At 41.0% G+C, this 18217-nt stretch overlaps 1 protein-coding gene across 2 annotated transcripts in view; it reads left to right on the top strand.

The window, feature by feature from the left end:
* The window catches only part of ICA1L (islet cell autoantigen 1 like), a 73109-nt gene that overhangs the window by 38854 nt on the left and 16038 nt on the right, over positions 1 to 18217 (top strand). Inside the window, exons 8-9 of one of the 2 annotated variants that reach the window (XM_060107061.1) lie at positions 656 to 741; positions 11038 to 11081. In XM_060107061.1, coding sequence (XP_059963044.1) covers positions 656 to 741; positions 11038 to 11081 — 130 coding nt within the window. The remainder of the gene's footprint in view (positions 1 to 655; positions 742 to 11037; positions 11082 to 18217) is intronic. The other variant, XM_060107062.1, reaches the window with a different exon arrangement.

Consider the following 18217-nt stretch of genomic DNA (forward strand, 5'->3'; position numbering starts at 1 on the left):
TAATCATTTCTTCAGTTCTGGTAAGCTAGGTTTCAGTATCTTTGAACTTATCATTCCGCTTTATTTTCAGTAGAGCTTGAAAATGTTGAGTGTGCCTAAGTTGGATGTGATATCTGTGATGGGTTCATATCCTGCAACTGTATATTACAGGGGCTTAGTATGGATTTTTAAGTCAGGTTCTGACATAGCATCTTCTGTTTTTGGTAGGTACCCTTGAATTCGTTTTTTGTTGTGTATGTGTTTTGTTTTTTACTTTTTCTATGTTAATGCTTTACTGTATAGCATACTGTGTATTTAGGGAAATTTAATATCCAATTTCTGCTCAGACTATAAGTTGAAAATCTTTAGTCGTATTTAGAACGTTGCAGTACCGGCTGGCGACACAGTGTAAGTCTTCTTTTTCTTTGGCATATCACAGAGTGGTGAACCCTGTGGCTGGCCCATGGTGTGCATAGTGGCTACAGGCTGCCAGGATACAAAGGACACAGGGCTCAGGTCAAATTACGTCTGCATACATCTCCCATATCTCACACTCTCTACTTTATAACTCTTCCTGTTTTATATTGTTCTTTAAAATTTTTGTTCTCATTTTCGTTTGCACAAAGAGAGAAACACATTCTTTGCATCTATTTAACACTGAATTTCTTACCCTTAGCAGCTACAAGACACTCCAGTCAAGCTTACTGAAGACCACAAGGAAGAACGAATAGAAGACAGCTCTCTCCCGGAAGACCTCAATAAGTAAGCAGACAAAAGTTACAGATCACGTTATGGAAGTCCTGGATACCATTGTACCATATGTTTGGAAAGAGTTGCTTCTTCTTTGGTTTACCGAATACTTATTTCTCTGTCATTTTTCCAATTAACGTTAAACGTTTGTTTTGAAACCTACCACCCCCCTCCCCCATTTTTAACATGGTAGGCAAAGTTGATGATAGGAATACAGAACAGTTTGGGTGATAAACCCAAATTCTGTAGTGTGGGAGACTGAGCCTTGTATTAAGAGCCCTTACCTAGTGAATCCCAGAAGGGGCGGCTTGAAAAAGAAAGGGACAGGTGTCAGCAGCTATGAGACAGAAGCTACTGAAAATCTGTCTCCAAAACAACACAGATGGGACTGGGATTGGTTACCCGAAAATGGAGGCTCTTGCTGTGCACATCTTTCATGTTGCGTCTTTCCTTCCCTTTAATTACGTCTTACCTTTATTTTCCTTTCAGAACTGCCACTTGTCATTTTAACCAGACTGCACTGAGTATAGTAGCGAACCCAGAAATAGGCCCAAACAATGACAACCATATATTGTTTAGTGGAAGGTGATCTGAAATATAAGTATTTCACCCTTTTCTCTAGGGGGAAATACAAATATTTTTACTAACTTGGATATATAAATGTTTTAGTATATAGATTACACAATCAAATGTATAGATATGAATTAAATGTATTAACTTAGTTATACATTGACATTTAAAATTGTACATTAAGTATATTAAATTGGTAAATATTTCCATTATCACATTTTATGAAAGTTTTATTCAGAATCTTCTCATACATCTCCAGCATTATGAAAGCTACCTTTTTAAAATTTTTTTTTTTATTTATTTTATTTTGGGCTGCATTGGGTCCTCGTTGCTGTGCGCAGGCTTTCTCTAGCTGCGTCGAGCGGGGGCTACTCTTTGTTGCGGTGTGCGAGCTTCTCATTGCGGTGGCTTCTCTTGTGGAGCACGGGCTTTGGGCACGCTGGCTTCAGTAGTTGTGGCTCGGAGGCTCTAGAGCACAGGCTCAGTAGTTGTGGCGCACAGGCATGTGGGATCTTCCCGGACCAGGGCTCAAACCCGTGTTCCCTGCATTGGCAGGCGGATTCTTAACCACTGCGCCGCCAGGGAAGTCTGAAAGCTACCTTTTGAGTTAACTAAAAGATTCCAAAGCACTTACCTTCTCTTCCATTCAAAGTGTTTAAAACACCATCTATGTATTCTGTCGTTGGAAATTTCATCCCAAATCAAAGTATCTGTTTCCTCTGTAGGCTTATTTTGTAGCATTTGCAAATAAATACTATATTGCTTTTTAAGTGTCTTTAAAGACTTATTTTATTTATTTATTTATTTATTTATTTTTTATTAGTTTCTGCTTTATAACAAAGTGAATCAGTCATACATGTACATCTGTTCCCACATCCCTTCCCTCATGCATCTCCCTCCCTCCCACCCTCCCCATCCCACCCCTCCAGGCGGTCACAAAGCATCGAGCTGATCTCCCTGGGCTCTGCGGCTGCTTCCCACTATCTATCTACCTTACGTTTGGTAGTGTATATATGTCCATGCCGCTCTTTAGCTTTGTCACAGCTTACCCTTCCCCCTCCCCATATCCGCAAGTCCATTCTCAAGTAGGTCTGTGTCTTTATTCCCGTTTTACCCCTAGGTTCTTCATGACATTTTTTTTTAATTCCATATATATGTGTTAGCATACGGTATTTGTCTTTCTCTTTCTGACTTACTTCACTCTGTATGACAGACTCTAGGTCCATCCACCTCATTACAAATAACTCAATTTTGTTTTTTATGGCTGAGTAATATTCCATCGTATATATGTGCCACATCTTCTTTATCCATTCATCTGATAATGGACACCTAGGTTGCCTCCATCTCCTGGCTATTGTAAATAGAACTGCAATGAACATTTTGGTACATGACTCTTTTTGAATTATGGTTTTCTCAGGGTATATGCCCAGTAGTGGGATTGCGGGTCATATGGTAGTTCTGTTTGTAGTTTTTTAAGGAACCTCCATACTGTTCTCCATAGTGGCTGTACCAATTCACATTCCCACCAGCAGTGCAAGAGTGTTCAGTTTTCTCCACATCCTCTCCAGCATTTATTGTTTCTAGATTTTTTGATGATGGCCATTCTGACTGGTGTGAGATGATATCTCGTTGTAGTTTTGCTTTGCATTTCTCTAATGATTAATGATGTTGAACATTATTTCATGTGTTTGTTGGCAATCTGTATATCTTCTTTGGAGAAATGTCTGTTTAGGTCTTCTGCCCATTTTTGGATTGGGTTGTTTGTTTTTTTGTTATTGAACTGCATGAGTTGCTTGTAAATTTTGGAGACTAATCCTTTGTCAGTTGCTTCATTTGCAAATATTTCCTCCCATTCTGAGGGTTGTCTTTTGGTCTTGTTTATGGTTTCCTTTGCTGTGCAAAAGCTTTTAAGTTTCATTAGGTCCCATTTGTTTATTTTTGTCTTTATTTCCATTTCTCTAGGAGGTGGGTCAAAAAGGATCTTGCTGTGATTTATGTCATAGAGTGTTCTGCCTATGTTTTCCTCTAAGAGTTTGATAGTTTCTGGCCTTACATTTAGGTCTTTAATCCATTTTGAGCTTATTTTTGTGTATGGTGTTAGGGAGTGATCTAATCTCATACTTTTACATGTCCCTGTCCAGTTTTCCCAGCACCACTTATTGAAGAGGCTGTCCTTTCTCCACTGTACATTCCTGCCTCCTTTATCAAAGATAAGTTGACCATATGTGCGTGGGTTTATCTCTGGGCTTTCTATCCTGTTCCATTGATCTATCTTTCTGTTTTTGTGCCAGTACCACACTGTCTTGATTACTATAGCTTTGTAGTATAGTCTGAAGTCAGGGAGCCTGATTCCTCCAGCTCCATTTTTCGTTCTCAAGATTGCTTTGGCTATTCGGGGTCTTTTGTTTCTCCAAGCAAATTTTGAAATTTTTTGTTCTAGTTCTGTGAAAAATGCCAGTGGTAGCTTGATAGGGATTGCATTGAATCTGTAGATTGCTTTGGATAGTAGAGTCATTTTCACAATATTGATTCTTCCAATCCAGGAGCATGGTATATCTCTCCATCTATTTGTATCATCTTTAATTTCTTTCATCAGTGTCTTATAATTTTCTGCATACAGGTCTTTTGTCTCCTTAGGTAGGTTTATTCCTAGATATTTTATTCTTTTTGTGGCAGTGGTAAATGGGAGTGTTTTCTTGATTTCATTTTCAGATTTTTCATCATTAGTGTACAGGAATGCCAGAGATTTCTGTGCATTAATTTTGTATCCTGCTACTTTACCAAATTCATTGATTAGCTCTAGTAGTTTTCTGGTAGCATCTTTAGGATTCTCTATGTATAGTATCATGTCATCTGCAAACAGTGAGAGCTTTACTTCTTCTTTTCCAATTTGGATTCCTTTTATTTCCTTTTCTTCTCTGATTGCTGTGGCTAAAACTTCCAAAACTAAGTTGAATAAGAGTGGTGAGAGTGGGCAGCCTTGTCTTGTTCCTGATCTTAGTGGAAATGGTTTCAGTTTTTCACCATTGAGGACAATGTTGGCTGTGGGTTTGTCATATATGGCCTTTATTATGTTGAGGAAAGTTCCCTCTATGCCTACTTTCTGGAGGGTTTTTATCATAAATGTGTGTTGAATTTTGTCAAAAGCTCTCTCTGCATCTATTGAGATGATCATATGGTTTTTCTCCTTCAACTTGTTAATATGGTGTATCACATTGATTGATTTGCGTATATTGAAGAATCCTTGCATTCCTGGAATAAACCCCACTTGATCATGGTGTATGATCCTTTTAATGTGCTGTTGGATTCTGTTTGCTAGTATTTTGTTGAGGATTTTTGCATCTATGTTCATCAGTGATACTGGCCTGTAGTTTTCTTTCTTTGTGACATCCTTGTCTGGTTTTGGTATCAAGGTGATGGTGGCCTCATAGAATGAGTTTGGGAGTGTTCCTCCCTCTGCTATATTTTGGAAGAGTTTGAAAAGGATGGGTGTTAGCTCTTCTCTAAATGTTTGATAGAATTCGCCTGTGAAGCCATCTGGTCCTGGGCTTTTGTTTGTTGGAAGATTTTTAATCACAGTTTCAATTTCAGTGCTTGTGATTGGTCTCTTCATATTTTCTATTTCTTCCTGATTCAGTCTTGGCAGGTTGTGCATTTCTAAGAATTTGTCCATTTCTTCCAGATTGTCCATTTTATTGGCATAGAGTTGCTTGTAGTAATCTCTCATGATCTTTTGTATTTCTGCAGTGTCAGCTGTTACTTCTCCTTTTTCATTTCTAATTCTATTGACTTGAGTCTTCTCCCTTTTTTTCTTGATGAGTCTGGCTAATGGTTTGTCTATTTTGTTTATCTTCTCAAAGAACCAGCTTTTAGTTTTATTGATCTTTGCTATCGTTTCCTTCATTTCTTTTTCATTTATTTCTGATCTGATCTTTATGATTTCTTTCCTTCTGCTAGCTTTGGGGGTTTTTTGTTCTTCTTTCTCTAATTGCTTTAGGTGTAGGGTCAGGTTGTTTATTCGAGATGTTTCCTGTTTCTTAAGGTGGGATTGTATTGCTATAAACTTCCCCCTTAGAACTGCTTTTGCTGCGTCCCATAGGTTTTGGGTCGTCGTGTCTCCATTGTCATTTGTTTCTAGGTATTTTTTAATTTCCTCTTTGATTTCTTCAGTGATCACTTCGTTATTGAGTAGTGTATTGTTTAGCCTCCATGTGTTTGTATTTTTTACAGATCTTTTCCTGTAACTGATGTCTAGTCTCATAGCATTGTGGTCGGAAAAGATACTTGATACAATTTCAATTTTCTTAAATTTACCAAGGCTTGATTTGTGACCCAAGATATGATCTATCCTGGAGAATGTTCCATGAGCACTTGAGAAAAATGTGTATTCTGTTGTTTTTGGGTGGAATGTCCTATAAATATCAATTAAGTCCATCTTGTTTAATGTATCATTTAAAGCTTGTGTTTCCTTATTTATTTTCATTTTGGATGATCTGTCCATTGGTGAAAGTGGGGTGTTAAAGTCCCCTACTATGAGTGTGTTACTGTCGATTTCCCCTTTTATGTCTGTTAGTATTTGCCTTATGTATTGAGGTGCTCCTATGTTGGGTGCATAAATATTTACAATTGTTATATCTTCTTCTTGGATTGATCCCTTTATCATTATGTAGTGTCCTTCTTTGTCTCTTCTAATAGTCTTTATTTTAAAGTCTATTTTGTCTGATATAAGAATTGCTACTCCAGCTTTCTTTTGATTTCCAGTTGCATGGAATATCTTTTTCCATCCCCTTACTTTCAGTCTGTATGTGTCTCTAGGTCTGAAGTGGGTCTCTTGTAGACAGCATATATATGGGTCTTGTTTTTGTATCCATTCAGCCAATCTGTGTCTTTTGGTGGGAGCATTTAGTCCATTTACATTTAAGGTAATTATTGATATGTATGTTCATATTCCCATTTCCTTAATTGCTTTGGGTTCGTTATTGTAGGTATATTCCTTCTGTTGTGTTTCTTGCCTAGAGAAGTTCCTTTAGCATTTGTTGTAAAGCTGGTTTGGTGGTGCTGAACTCTCTCAGCTTTTGCTTGTCTGTAAACGTTTTAATTTCTCCATCAAATCTGAATGAGATCCTTGCTGGGTAGAGTAATCTTGGTTGCAGGTTTCGCTCCTTCATCATTTTAATTATGTCCTGCCACTCCCTTCTGGCTTGTAGAGTTTCTGCTGAGAGATCAGCTGTTAACCTGATGGGGATTCCCTTGTGTGTTATTTGTTTTTTTTCCCTTGCTGCTTTTAATATGATTTCTTTGTGTTTAATTTTTGACAGTTTGATTAATATGTGTCTTGGCGTATTTCTCCTTGGATTTATTCTGTATGGGACTCTCTGTGCCTCCTGGACTTGATTAACTATTTCCTTTCCCATATCAGGGAAGTTTTCAACTGTAATCTCTTCAAATATTTTCTCAGTCCCTTTCTTTTTCTCTTCTTCTTCTGGAACCCCTAGAATTCGAATGTTGGTGCGTTTAATGTTGTCCCAGAGGTCTCTGAGACTGTCCTCTGTTCTTTTCATTCTTTTTTCTTTATTTTGCTCTGCATCAGTTATTTCCACTATTTTATTTTCCACCTCCCTTATCCGTTCTTCTGCCTCAGTTATTCTGCTATTGATCCCATCTAGAGTATTTTTCATTTCATTTATTGTGTTTTTAATTGATGCTTGATTCATCTTTAGTTCTTCTAGGTCCTTGTTAACTGTTTCTTGCATTTTGTCTATTCTATTTCCAAGATTTTGGATCTTGGAAATAGAATCTTGGATCATCTTTACTATCATTATTCTGAATTCTTTTTCAGGTAGACTGCCTGTTACCTCTTCATTTGTTAGGTCTGGTAGGTTTTTATCTTGCTCCTTCTCCTGATGTGTGTTTTTCTGTTTTCTCATTTTGCTTATGTTACTGTGTTTGGGGTCTCCTTTTTGCAGGCTGCAGATTCGTAGTTCCCGTTGTTTTTGGTGTCTGTCCCCAGTGGCTAAGGTTGTTTCAGTAGGTTGTGTAGGCTTCCTGGTGGGGGGGACTAGAGCCTGTGTTCTGGTGGTTGAGGCTCGATCTTGTCTTTCTGGTGGACAGGTCCACGTCTGGTGGTGTGCTTTGGGGTGCCTGTGGCCTTATTATGTTTTTAGGCAGCCTCTCTGTTAATGGGTGGGGTTGTGTTCCTGCCTTGCTAGTTGCTTGGTATAGGGTGACCAGCACTGTACTTTGCTGGTTGTTGACTGAAGCTGGGTGCTGGTGTTGAGATGGAGATGTCTGGGAGATTTTCTCTGCTTGATATTATGTGGAGCTGGGAGGTCTCTTGTGGACCCGTGTCCTGAAGTTGGCTCTCCCACTTCAGAGGCACAGCACTGACTCCTGGCTGCAGCACCAAGAGCCTTTCATCTACCCAGCTCAGAATAAAAGGGAGAAAAAGTAGAAAGAAAGAATTAGTAGAAGAAAGAAAGAGAGAGAGAAGAAAAGAAAGGAAGGAAGGAAGAAAGGAAGAAAGGAGGGAGGGAGGAAGGATGGAAAGAAAGAAAGAAAGGAGGGAGAGAGGGAGGAATGAAAGAAAAAGGAAGAGTGAATGGAAGGAGGGGGGAGGAAGGAAAGAAAGAAAGAAAGACAGGAGGGAGGGAGGGAGGAAGGAAAGAAAAAGAAAGTGAAAGGAAGAGGGGTGGGGGGGGAGGAAGGAAAGAAAGAAAGAAAGACAGGAGGGAGGGAGGGAGGAAGGAAAGAAAAAGAAAGTGAAAGGAAGAGGGGTGGGAGGGAGGGAGGAAGGAAAGAAAGACAGGAGGGAGGGAGGGAGGAAGGAAAGAAAAAGAAAAAGTGAAAGGAAGAAGGGAGGGAGGGAGGAAGGAAAGAAAGAGAGAAAGAAGGAAAGGAGGGGCGGAGGGAGGGAGGAAGGGAAGGTAGGAAAAAAAGAAAGAGCAGGTAAAGTAAAATAGAATAAAGTATGAAATATAGTAGCGTTATTAAAATTTAAAAGTAATTATTGAAAAAAAAACGGACCGATAGAACCCTGGGACATATGGTAGAAGCAAAGCTATACAGAGAGAATCTTAACACAGAAGAATACACATACACATTCACAAAAAGAGAGCAGGGGGAAAAATCAAAAATCTTGCTCTCTAAGTCCACCTCCTCAATTTGGGTTACTTCGTTGTAAAAAGAGGAAAAGGGGGGAAAGTCTTAAATCTTGTCCTCAAAGTCCACTTCCTCAATTTGGGATGATTCGCTGTCTATTCATGCACTCCACAGACGCAGGGCACATCAAGTGGACCGTGGAGCTTTAATCCGCTGCCTCCGAGGCTGCACAGAGGGATTTCCCTGTCTTTTCTCTGCTCTCACAGCTCCCGGGTCTCAGCCTTGGACTGGCCCCGCCTCTACGCGTAGGTCGCCGGAGGGCGTCCGTTCTTCGCTCAGACAGGACGGGTTTAAAGGAGCCGCTGATGCGGGGGCTCTGGCTCACTCAGGCAGAGGGGAGGGAGGGGCGCGCAGTGTGGGGCGGGCCTGCGGCGGCAGAGGCCGGCGTGACGTTGCACCAGACCGAGGCGCTCCGTGCGCTTTCCCGGGAAAGCCGTCCCCGGGTTCCGGGACCCCGGCAGTGGCGGGGTGCACAGGCCCCCCGGAAGGCGGGGCGGACAGTGACCCGCGCTCGCACACAGGCCCCGCGGCGGCGGCAGCAGCAGGAGCCCCAGCGTCCCACGCCCATCTCCGGGGTCCGCGCCTTTAGCCGCGGCTCGCGTCCCGTCTCCGGCGCTTCCCAAAGCACCCCTTTTAATGCCCTCTCCTCGCGCACCAGGAAACAAAAGGGAAAAAAGTCTCTTGCCTCTTCGGCAGCTCCAGACCCTTTCCCCGGACTCCCTCCGGGCTAGCCGTGGTGCACTAACCCCTTCAGGCTCTCTTCCTGCCGCCAGCCCCAGTCCTCTCCCTGCGCTCCGACTGAAAGCCGATACCCGAGCCTCAGCTCCCAGCCCCGCCCGCCACGGCGGCCGAGCAGACAAGCCTCTCGGGCTGGTGTGTGCCTGAGGGCACCGATCCTCTGTGCCGGAATCTCTCCGCTTTGCCCTCCACACCCCTCCACACCCCTGTTGCTGTGCTCTCCTCCGCTACTCCCGAAGCTTTCCCCCTCCGCCACCCGCAGTCTCCGCCCGCGAAGGGGCTTGTAGTGTGTGGAAACCTTTCCTCCTTCACGGCTCCCTCCCACTGGTGCAGGTCCCATCCCTATCCTTTTGCCTCAGTTTATTCTTTTTTCTTTTGCCCTATCCAGGTATGTGGGGAGTTTCTTGCCTTTTTGGGGGGTCTGAGGTCTTCTGTCAGCGTTCAGTAGGTGTTCTGTAGGAGTTGTTCCACGTGTAGATGAATTTCTGATGTATCTGTGGGGAGGAAGGTGATCTCCGCGTCTTACTCTTCCGCCATCTTCCCAGTTACCCAAGACTTATTTTAAAAAACCCTCCAATACTAGAGCTGTGAGGTTATACCCCTGGAATAATAACTAAATCTGGTTCAATTTCTTTATCTCATTTTTTTATTATTATACCAGATGGATGATATAAATTTCCAAAATTAGTATTGGTTCGGAATGTTTTAGGCAAATGTGCCTTCTTTTGTAAACATCACTTTGTTGTTCAAAATAGAGTACTCCATTTTTTCTGCAGTTCTTCATCCCCTCTGGTTCCCAAGTATTCTTGAGCAAAACCTTTTTTTTTTTACACATCTTTATTGGAGTATAATTGCTTCACAATGCTGTGTTAGTTTCTGTTGTACAACAAGGTAAATCAGCCGTACGCATACATATATCCCCATATCCCCTCCCTCTTGAGCCTCCCTCCCACCCTCCCTATCCCACCCCTCTAGGTCTTTGCAAAGCACGGAGCTGATCTCCTTGTGCTATGCTGCTGCTTGCCACTATCTATCTGTTTTACATTCGGTAGGGTATATATGTCAATGCTATTCTCACTTTGTCCCAGCTTCCCTCCCAACCCCCGTGTCCTCAAGTCCATTTTCTATGTCTGCGTCTTTATTCCTGCCCTGCTGCTAGGTTCATCAGTACCATTTTTTTTTAGATTCCATACATATGCATTAGCATATGGTATGTGTTTTTCTCTTTCTGACTTACTTCACTCTGTATGACAGACTCTAGGTCCATCCACCTCACTACAAATAACTCAATTTCATTTCTTTTTATGGCTGAGTAATATTCCATTGTATATATGTGCCACATCTTCTTTATTCATTTGTCTGTCGATGGACACATAGGTTGCTTCCATTACCTGGCTATTTTAAATAGTGCTGCAGTGAACATTGTGGTACATGTCTCTTTTTGAATTATGGTTTTCTCAGGGTATATGCCCAGTAGTGGGATGAGCAAAAAACCTTTTAATGCTTGAAAACTAAACTTCATACTTGATGGCGTTGGTGACAGATGTTCTCTGTGGTATAGTATTTAGCACAGCGTTTACCATGCTGAATGCGGTGCTTGGTGCTTCATCAATACTCAGTAAATATACATTGAAAGAATAAGAGGTGAAGGATTACTTTTACAGTCTGTGTAGCTCTAGAGAAGATTTGTCTCAGACAGATTTTAGGAGATCTCCCAGACAACTATTTTATATGTGTCCTCAGTTAAAAAAATTTTTTTTAAGCCACATAAAACTGTTTGTAGAGTATGAGTCCCAAATGTATTTTAACCAAAACCTTTGGAATTTTTTGTCTTCACTTTAGGTTAGTTTTGTCAGATGAGGAAGTGAGCTTGGGGAGTGAACCAGGTAAGATGGTAAATTCATTAAAATGTGCAATGATCACATTTAAATGTCAAAACAGTTTGTTACAGCCTTTGGGGATTGTGTTAATATCCATTCAATTAAAAAATGTTAAGTCCCTTTGTAAGTCTCTTCTGTACAAACTTGAGTTCGCCTTTTTTTCCCAGCTTTATCGAGGAGCTGTAATTGACATGTAACACTGTAAGTTCAAGGTGCACAGTGTGATGATTTGGTATATTTTAGTATTGGAAAATGATTTTCACCATAAGATCAGTTAACATATCTATCATCTCACATAGTTACCATATTTATTTTGGGCATAAGAACATTTAAGATTTACTCTCTTAGCAATTGTTTTTAACTATAGTTACCATGGTATATGTTAGATCCCCAGAACTTACTCATCTTATAACTGGAAGGTTGTACCCTTTGGCCAATCTCCCCATTTCCCCCATCCCCCAGGCCCTAGCAACCACCAGTCTACTCTCGGTCTCTAGGAGTTCGGCTTTTTTAGATCTCACATTTAAGTGAGATCATAGTGTCTTCCTCTGTCTGACTTGCTTCACTTAACATAATGCCCTCTTGAACAGCAGTGAACCAGTGCAGCAACGAACGTGAGGGTGCAGACGCCACTTCGAGATAGTGATTTCACTTCCTTTGTATATAAACCCTGAAGTGGAATTGCTGGATCATATAGTAGTTCTGTTTTTAATTTTTTGAGGAACCTCCATACTGTTTTTCATAATGGCTATACCAATTTAGACATTCCCACCAACAGTACACAAGGCTTCCTTTTTCTCCACATCGCCACCAGCATTTATCTCCTGTCTTTTTTATAACATCCATTCTAATAGGCGTGAGGTGATATTTCATTGTGGTTTTGATTTGTATTTGATTTTATTAGTACCGTTGAGCACCATTTCATGTCCCTATTGGCCATTTATATGTCTTTGGTTGGAAAAATGTCTACTTTGTCCATTTTAAAAATCAGATTATTGTTGTTGGTTTTTTTAATATTGAGTTATATGAGTGCATTATATACTTTAGATATGAACCCCTTATCACATCTATGGTGTGCAGATATTTTACCTATTCTGTAGATTGCCTTTTCATTTTCTTGATCGTTTTTTTTTTTCCCAGAGATTTTTAGTTGGATGTAGTCCCACTTGTTTATTTTTGCTTTTGTGTCTTGAGCTTTTTGTGTCATATGCTAAAAATCATTGCCAAGACCAGTGTCAAGGAGTTGTTGGGTTTTTTTGCTTTTTTGTTTTTTTTGTGGTACGCGGGCCTCTCACTGTTGTGGCCTCTCCCGTTGCGGAGCACAGGCTCTGGACGCACAGGCTCACTGGCCATGGCTCATGGGCCCAGCCGCTCCGTGGCATGTGGGATCTTCCCGGACCGGGGCACGAACCCGTGTCCCCTTCATCGGCAGGCGGACTCTCAACCACTGCGCCACCAGGGAAGCCCACTATAGTTGTTTTTAATATGTTTGTTTTTTAACTTTTAAACTGGAATTGAAAGTGATTTATGCACCACTGTTACAATATTACAGAATCTGACTATGACTATATATTTACCTTTACTGATGAGTTGTACACATTCATGCATTTTTACAAGGTTAATTTGCATCCTTTTATTTCAGCTTGTAAAGTGCTCTTTAGCATGTCTTGTAAGGCAGGTCTAGTGGTAATGACCTTTCTCAACTTTTGTTTGTTTGAGAAAGTCTTTATCTGGTCTTCATTTCTGAAGACCAGCTCTGCTGATACAGTATTCTTCATTGACAGATTTTTTTCCCAGTATTTTGGATATATCGTCCCACTCTCTCCTGGCCTGCAAAGTTTCTCCAGAGAAATCTGCTTAATGGTTTTATAGGGTTTCCCTTGAATGTGACAAGTCACTTTTCTCTTGCTGCTTTCAAAATTCTGTCATTGACTTTAGACAGTTTAACTATAATGGGTCACAGTCTCTGGTTGGGTGAAGTTGCTGCCCCTGCTCTCAGGTGGCGGAGGTGGGCAGGCTACTTGCTGGGCTCTGTGTTCAAGCAGTTCTGCTGGCTGGGCTCTGTGGTCAGGCGGTGTTGTGCTCTAGGGTCAGACAGTGTTACTAGCTGGGCTCTACAGTCACCTCCAGTCAGGCAGGGTCACTGGCTGTGCTTCCTCACCAGATGCTGCTGCTGCCTGGCCTCTGCATGCAGGTGGGGCTGCAGCAGGGCTTCACAATCTGATGCAGCCTCAGCCTGTACTTTGTGATCAGGCAGAGCCACAGGCTGAGTTTCACAACTGAGCAGGACTATGGCTGTGTTCGGCTTTTGGGCAAGGTCGCTGGCCAGACTTCCTGGTAGGGTGGGGCCTCATACTGTACCCCACAGTTGGGGGGTGTCATTGACTGGGCTCCCTGCCTAAGTGAGACTGTAGGATGTGCCCAGCAACTGGGCATGGACGTAGGCTGGGCTCTGCTGCCAGGCAGGGCTATAGACTGGGGTGTGCTGCTGGGCAGTACTGAGAGCTAGGCTGGGAGGCTCCCCAGGGTCCCTTTTAGGGCATCCTGGTCAGGTGGGCTGGGGCCATGCTCCCCTGTTGGGTGGGGCTGCTGACTTGCTTCCCTGCCTGGGCTGCTGCTCTGCAGCTGCCCCAGGTCTCAGTCCAGGCTTCCTGGTCAGGTGGAACTGGAGGCTATGCTCAGCAATGAGTTAGCTTCCAAGCAGTACCTAATTAGAGGGTCCAGTTAGCTTCTTTAGGGAATTCTGGTCTTCTCTAAGATAGGTGCTTTTAGCGTAGATATTCATTTCACAGGGTTGTATGATTGTTTCAAAATTATCCTCATATTTAAATTCGTGTTCTTATTTTTTAATAAATATATATTATATGTACAGTCAACATATATATGAACATATATATGAATTACTCTAGCTTTGGAGCCAGAAAAATCTGGGTTTGAACGCTGGCTTTTTTTAAAAACAAGTCACTTATGCCTTTCATTTTTCTTATCTGAAAAATGAGTCATACACTCCTGCCTTGCAGGACATTAGGACTAAATATATTTATCAACTATATAGCACACAGTAGGCGTCCAATAAATGTGATAGGTATTTTTAAGTATACACATAAATACAGACTGTATTGATAAAAGAAACTATTTAAGAAGCTATAATCATGAGCTCATATATCTAACATACCTTCAGACTTATGTTCCAAAGGTTAGCTAATTTTGCATGAATGATCCTGTACCTAAGTAGAGAACTTTTTTTTTAGTAGAGAACATTTTTTTAACAGTCATAAATTAAATATAATGGACATTGTGGTAGTTTCACCATCCATCTATAGTGGTATTTTGTCTTTTAAAGCCTGCTGTATCAGTAGTTATATCCCTCTTTTTATTGAAGTATAGTTTATGTACAATATTATATGTTACACTGTACAACGTAGTGATTCACAATTTTTAAAGGTTATGCTTCAGTTATGTTGGATTGGCCAAAAAGTTCTTTTGGGTTTTTCCATAACATCTTACGGAAAAACCCAAACAGACGTTTTGGCCAACCCACCAGTTATTGTAAAATATTGTCTATATTCTCTGTGTTATACAATATATCCTTATAGCTTATTTTATATGTAATAGTTTATATCTTTTAACCTCATACCCCAAACTTGCATTTCCCTCTTCCCTCTCCCTGCTGGTAACTACTAGTTGGTTCTCTATATCTGTGTGTCTGGGGTTTTTTGTTATGTTCACTAGTTTGTTGTATTTTTTAGATTCCACATATAAGTGACATCATAGTATTTGTCTTTCTCTGTCTGACTTATTTCACTTAGCATAATACCCGCCAAGTCCATCCACATTGCTGCCAGTGGCAAAAATAAACTCAAAATGGATTGAAGACCTAAATGTAAGGCTGGAAACCATAGAAGTCCTAGAGGAAAACATATGCAGAACACTCTTTGACATAAATCATAGCAATATTTTTTGGATTCATCTCCTAAAGCAAGGGAAATGAAAGCAAAAATAAATGCATGGGACCTAATCAAACTTAAAAGCTTTTGCACAGCAAAGGAAACCATCAACAAAATGAAAAGGCAACCTATGCAATAGGAGAAAAAATTTGCAAATGATGTGACCGATAAGGGGTTGTTATCCAAAATACATAAACAGCTCATACAACTCAACATCAAAAAAACAACGTAATTAAAAAATGGGCAGAAGACCTGAATAGACATCTTTTGAAAGAAGATGTACAGTTGGCCACATGAAAATATGCTCAGCATTGTTAATCATCAGAAAAATGCAAATTAAAACTATAATGAGATATCACCTCACACCTGTCAGAATGGCTATCATCAAAAAGACCACAAATAACAAATGTTGGTGAGAATATGGAGAAAAGGGAACCTTCGTACACTGCTGGTGGGAATGTAAATTGGTGCAGCCACTGTGGAAAAAAGTATAGAGGTTTCTCCAAAAACTAAAAATAAGACTGCCATATGACCCAGCAATTCCACTCCTGGGTATATATGCAAAAAAATACCCCAAAACAGTTATTCAAAAAGATACATGCATTTCAATGTTCATAGCAGCATTACTTACAATTGCCAAGATGTGGAAGCAACCTAAATGTCCATCAATAGATGAATGGATAAAGAAGACGTAATGTATATTTACTCAGTCATAAAAAAGAACGAAATTTTGCCATTTGCAACAACATGGATAGACTTAGAGGGTATTCTGCTAAGTGAAATAAGTCAGAGAAAGATAACTACTGTATGATGTCACTTATATGTGGAATCTTAAAAATACAGCACACTAGTGAACATAACAAAAAAAACCCAGGCACACAGATATAGAGAACCAACTAGTAGTTACCAGTGGGGAGAAGGAGGAAGTGAGGGGAAAAATAGGGCTAAGGGATTAAGAGGTACAAACTACTGTGTATAAAATAAATAAGCTACAAGTATATATTGTACAACACAGGGAATATAGTCAACATTTTATAATAATTATAAATGGAGCATAACCTTTAAAAATTATGAACCACTATGTTGTACACTTGTAACATATAATATTGTACATCAACTATATTGCAATAAAAAAATTTTTTAATTAAAAATGGTCCTAATAATAGTTGAAGATATAAAAATCCTGGATTTTTTTTTTTTTCCACACTGCATGGCATGAGGAATCTTAGTTCCCCAACCAGGGATCAAACCCTGGCCCCAGCAGTGAAAATGCCAAGTCCTAACTCCTGGTCCACCAGGGAATTCCCTATCTTGGATTTTTTTTTTTTTTTTTTTTTTTTGTCTCTGTCTATACCGGGTTGCAAATTAGGTAGAGATGTGGGAAACAGACTCTAAGAAACTGGCTCCTAGTGTAGTAATAGGACATAATTTATCTCAATATAGGCCCAAAACTTAGAGATAATTTTTTTTAAAAATAATGTTTGTCTATGGGTTTTTTGTTTGTATGTTTGATTTTTTAATGTTAAACATTAAACATTAAAAAAATATGCTGTCTTTTAAGTACATGTGTTTGATCTTTCCCTTCATATGAAATCACTACTGTAAATGAGAAATGTGGAGATGCTGCTCACAGCTATGCACAGCTCTTAGAAGAATAAAGCAGCCTTTGAATTAAAAGTACAACATACCCTGTTAGGAACACAGATTTGAGCCAAACTGTCTGGTTTGAACCTGAGCTCCACGGTTAATTAATTGTGTGATCTTGAGCAAGTTACTCGACTTCTCGCCTTACTAGTGCCTCATCTGCAAGGTGGGGATGCCATGGTTACGGCACCACCCGGTAGGGTTTTTATGAGGATCACCATGGTTAACGTGCACCAAGCCCGGAGAAAAGTGCCAGGCACTCAGTAAGCTCTGTAGCCACATTAGCTGTTACTAGTTTCCAGGTCCCCAAACCATGCAGTATAGGATATGGAAGTTTGGCACAAAAATTGCATCAACTTCACAGTTTTTCCAAGTGTCAGCTCATCTTAGAGCATCTGTCCAGGGCCTGTGCTAGGCCCAGGGAACACAGAGGTGACCAGCTCCACTCCTCCACCAGGAAATCCTGAGTCTGATACAGACATGAGCAAATAAACCAGTAGAAGGCAGCATGGGGAATATTACACACGTGTGATTAACTTGAAAAATTATAATCCTCAAGGAATAACCTCAAGTAATAATGTATTGTTCAGTGTATTTGTTTTCTATTGCTATGTAATAAATTATCACAGATTTGAAAAAAAAAGGACAACATATCCAATCATTTATTCATTCATTCAACATAAAATGAATATCTGGGGCTTCCCCAGTGGCGCAGTGGTTGAGAATCCGCCTGCCAGTGCAGGGGACAAGGGTTCATTCCCTGGTCCGGGAAGATCCCCCATGCCGCGGAGCAACTAAGCTCATGTGCCACAACTACTGAGCCTGTGCTCTAGGGCCCGTGAGCCACAACTACTGAGCCCGCGTGCCACAACTAAAGCCCGCACGCCTAGAGCCCGTGCTCCACAACAAGAGAAGCCACTGCAATGAGAAGCCCACACACTGCAACGAAGAGTAGCCCCCGCTCGCTGCAACTAGAGAAAGCCCTCATGCAGCAACGAAGACCCAACACAGCCAAAAATAAATAAATAAATAAAAAAGAATATCTGTTGTGTGAGAGACGTGGAGAGCAGGCAGAACAAAATATAGTTGACCCTTGAACAACGCAGAGGTTAGGGACACCAACCGCCTCCTCACCCCTACCCTCTGGCCCCCATGCAGTCGAAAACCCACATGTAACTTTTGACTCTGCGAAAATTTAGCTACTAATAGCCTACTGTTGAATGGAAGCCTCACTGATAACAATCAGTTAACACATATTTTGTATGTTATATGTATTGTATACTGTATTCTTACAATAAAGCTAGAGAAAAGAGAAAGCTATTAAGAAAATTATAAGGAAGAGACTTCCCTGGTGGAACAGTGGTTAAGAATCCGCCTGCCAATGCAGGGGACACGGGTTCAAGCCCTGGTCCGGAAAGATCCCACATGCCACAGAGCAACTAAGCCCATGTGCCACAACTACTGAGCCCTCATGCTGCAACTACTGAAGCCTGCACGCCTAGAGCCCGTGCTCCACAACAAGAGAAGCCACCGCAATGAGAAGCCCGTGCA

Source organism: Mesoplodon densirostris, chromosome 8 (genome assembly GCF_025265405.1).
Source record: "Mesoplodon densirostris isolate mMesDen1 chromosome 8, mMesDen1 primary haplotype, whole genome shotgun sequence".
NCBI classification, from domain to species: Eukaryota; Metazoa; Chordata; class Mammalia; order Artiodactyla; family Ziphiidae; genus Mesoplodon; species Mesoplodon densirostris.